This window comes from Harmonia axyridis, chromosome 7 (assembly GCF_914767665.1).
Source record: "Harmonia axyridis chromosome 7, icHarAxyr1.1, whole genome shotgun sequence".
NCBI lineage: Eukaryota > Metazoa > Arthropoda > Insecta > Coleoptera > Coccinellidae > Harmonia > Harmonia axyridis.
In genome coordinates, this window is record NC_059507.1 from 25,415,656 (window position 1) to 25,418,811 (window position 3,156).

The 3,156-nt window shown below is 36.1% G+C and overlaps 1 protein-coding gene across 1 annotated transcript; it reads right to left on the reverse strand.

Moving 5' to 3' along the window:
• Positions 1–2,582: 2,582 nt before the first annotated feature.
• Positions 2,583–2,903, reverse strand: LOC123685335. The gene has a single exon (XM_045624994.1). It carries the CDS (start codon positions 2,901–2,903, stop codon positions 2,583–2,585), a length of 321 nt encoding a protein of 106 aa, XP_045480950.1.
• Positions 2,904–3,156: the final 253 nt, after the last annotated feature.

The window sequence follows — 3,156 nt, forward strand, 5'->3', positions numbered from 1 at the left end:
GCCCGAAATTTAATCCCTATTGCAAATAGGCTCAAAGCGTTTTGACCTATATTGAGTTGTCGGGCCAGCTGTCCGTTGTCCTCAATGTTGAAGTATTGAAGGGTTGTGTGAAACTTGCAGAACTAACTGTACAATCCTTTGTTATGTATTGAATAGATGATGTGCGTAAAGATCCTTAGAATTTTGCAACTACAGATAAGGCTTAGATGATTTATGGTTGTCATTTTTTCGAGGCGCACGTATTGTGCAAACGAAAAAAGTTGAAAATATTTTTAGTACTTCGATGTTAAGATATTTGAAATATGGTGATTGAGTTTAAAGTCTGAATAATTATTTCAATGTAAAGAATATTGGATTCAGATAGAAAGAATTACTTTTTTCGTTTCATAGCTAGGAAATTGTTCCAATGTAGTCATTCTTGTTTGGTCATTCCTATAAGAGTTTTACTTATTTATTTCATTATTATTGGTTATTCCTTATTCCCAACTTTTGACAGAGTATGTATATAAAAAATGCAGAAATAACGTCAGGAGCTTTTGAGCGTTCGTCATTCATGTGCCAATTGCAGCATTGAAGACCACACAACGTTATATAATCTGCAAGGGTACAATTAGTGCATGCATGCCGAGCTCTCAAAAGCTCTTGAGATCCTGCCATTGCTTTCCTCATTTTTTCAAGAGAGTTCTTGGGGGGGGGGGTAATCGAAAAATTTTTTTTTGACGACATTGTTTATCATATTTATAATGTTAGAAAAAGAGGTTTGATAACGCAGTTTGAAAAATTATTTCGAGTATTAACTCGATTACAAATTCGATTGTTCTTATCTTATGCTGGGTGTTCCTGAATTGGAGATATGAAGGAAAATGAGAGATTCCTTGGATAATTTTAAAAATAAAATGGTCCATAAATATGAGCTCGCACATGATTTGTTTTCGAGATACAGGGTGTTTCTTGTAGTCCTACTTTTTTGTAATGCTTAACCAGTTTATCGAATATTAATTGATCTTCGCTACAGATTTGGAAAATAAGTACCAAAACTTATAATAAATTTCTTTATCACAGCTACCTAACTGGATATTTATGATCATTTGGATTTTCCTTAGAATAACTATACGGTTTGACGTGGTCTTTACGGGACACCCTGTATAAAGAGCTGTTTGAATTTTTTTCTAGAAATCGATTACAGATACAAACAAAGAGTTTGCAGACTCATGTTATAGGACTTTTTTTTCGTCAAATGATCCGAGAAATCTGTCATTTTCATTTGTCAATTTAGTAACACCCTGTAGATATAGTCAATTCAAAACTGACGTCCTTACAAATAAATTGCAATTTGAATGAAACACAATAAATTGTACAACACAGCCCAGACAATTTTTCGTTGCGAATTACTCAGTTCAGTTCTTTGATAAATATAGTATTGAAATTTTGTGACGGGAAAGATACAAAAAACCGAAAACAATGGATAAGTGTATATACACTTATCCATCTGTGAATTTTGCATTCGTCATCGGTATATACCGATGACGAATGCAAAATTCATAGATGGCAATAAGGGGCGATGCCGAGAAAACGGATAGATGAAGGAAAATAATAAACCTCGGACAAAGACGAGCTCGTAGTGCATTAAAAGTAATCATCTTGAGAGCGATAATAAACTCATAAACCGTAAAGGGGTCCGTTTTTTACTGACATGTCAAATTCAGAGAAAGTAAAATGCTAATTATTAGTTCATTTTATGGAGAAATTTTTGTTCTTCGTCTTTGCGAGATTTATAAAATTTATAATTTGAAAATCTTGGGGGGGTAGTTACCCCCAGAACCGGGAACCGAAAAACAAGAACATTGTGCCTCCAATGTTACATATGTCAATACTATGGCCATGCGCATAATTAATGTACCTTCCCATAGAGATGGAAAATAATGTATGCCAATTGACTGAGACTAATTACTGGATTTAGTACAAAAAGAACACGAAATAATCTGTTGATATGGAACATATGAACAATTCACTATCGCGCAGATCTGAACTATAAGAGATACTATTCGAAAAGCAACCAGACATCATAACCATAGAAGAGACGATATTATTAACCAGATATATGATTTCATTCCCCATCTCTGAGGTAGATAATATTGACAGGTCAAACAGGAAGTGGCATGGCCCTAATAAGCTAAAGGAACATAGACCACTTCTTTTACGATGTACTAAGTAATCGGCAAAGAGGAGCTGACTCTTTCTTCTTCTTCTTTTTCTTCTTTCTTATATGCGCTGGTAATTTATATAGGTAGGCGTCTGCCTGTTGATAATTAGTCAGCCTCTTCCGACGTAGACGTAGCATTCTTTCCAACGTTTCGGTGGTTTTCCCTGGGTTCTCTTCCCCGTGGGTTTGTTCTGCCTTGCGCCTTTTACCAGTCTGTTGTCCGGCATCATCTCTATGTGCTTATTCCAGTATTTTCTCCTCTGCCTCACAAACTTTTCCACGTCTTGAATCACGTTTCGTTCCCTTAGTTCCTCGTTTCTCACCCTGTCCAGTAAAGTCTTTCCATGTATTCTTCTTATTATCCTCATTTCTGTCGTTCTCATGTCCATGCCGTATCTGGTCTTGTCTCCGCAGCATAAGTCATGATGGGTCGGATGGCTGTCTTGTATATTCTTATTTTGCTGTCTATGTTGAGATATTTATTGCACCATACAATATCCTGAAGACAACCTGATATCGTCGACGCTTTCATTGTCTGATTTCTTACTACCCGCTTTAGATCTCCGTAGCTAGTGATGTCTGCTCCTAAGTATGTGAACTCTTTCACCTGTTCCACCATCTTTCCATCAATCTCCAGTTTACATCTTACGGGTTCTTTAGATTTTACCATACATTTTGTTTTGGTTGTGTTTATGAGCATATTCAATGATTTGGCGTCCTGGTGAAAGCGTGAAGTATTCTCTGTAAATCGTTTTCTGAGTCAGAAATCAATACTGCGTCATCGGCATAGGAGACAACATGAAAATACACATTCCCAATCTTGTATCCCGCTGTTCTTGGCAGTTTTTCTGTTATTTTGTCCATAATCAAATTAAATATGAGAGGGCTTAGTGAGTCATCTTGTCTTACACCTTTATTCATCTTTATATCACTGGATAGAAGTCCACCTGTTC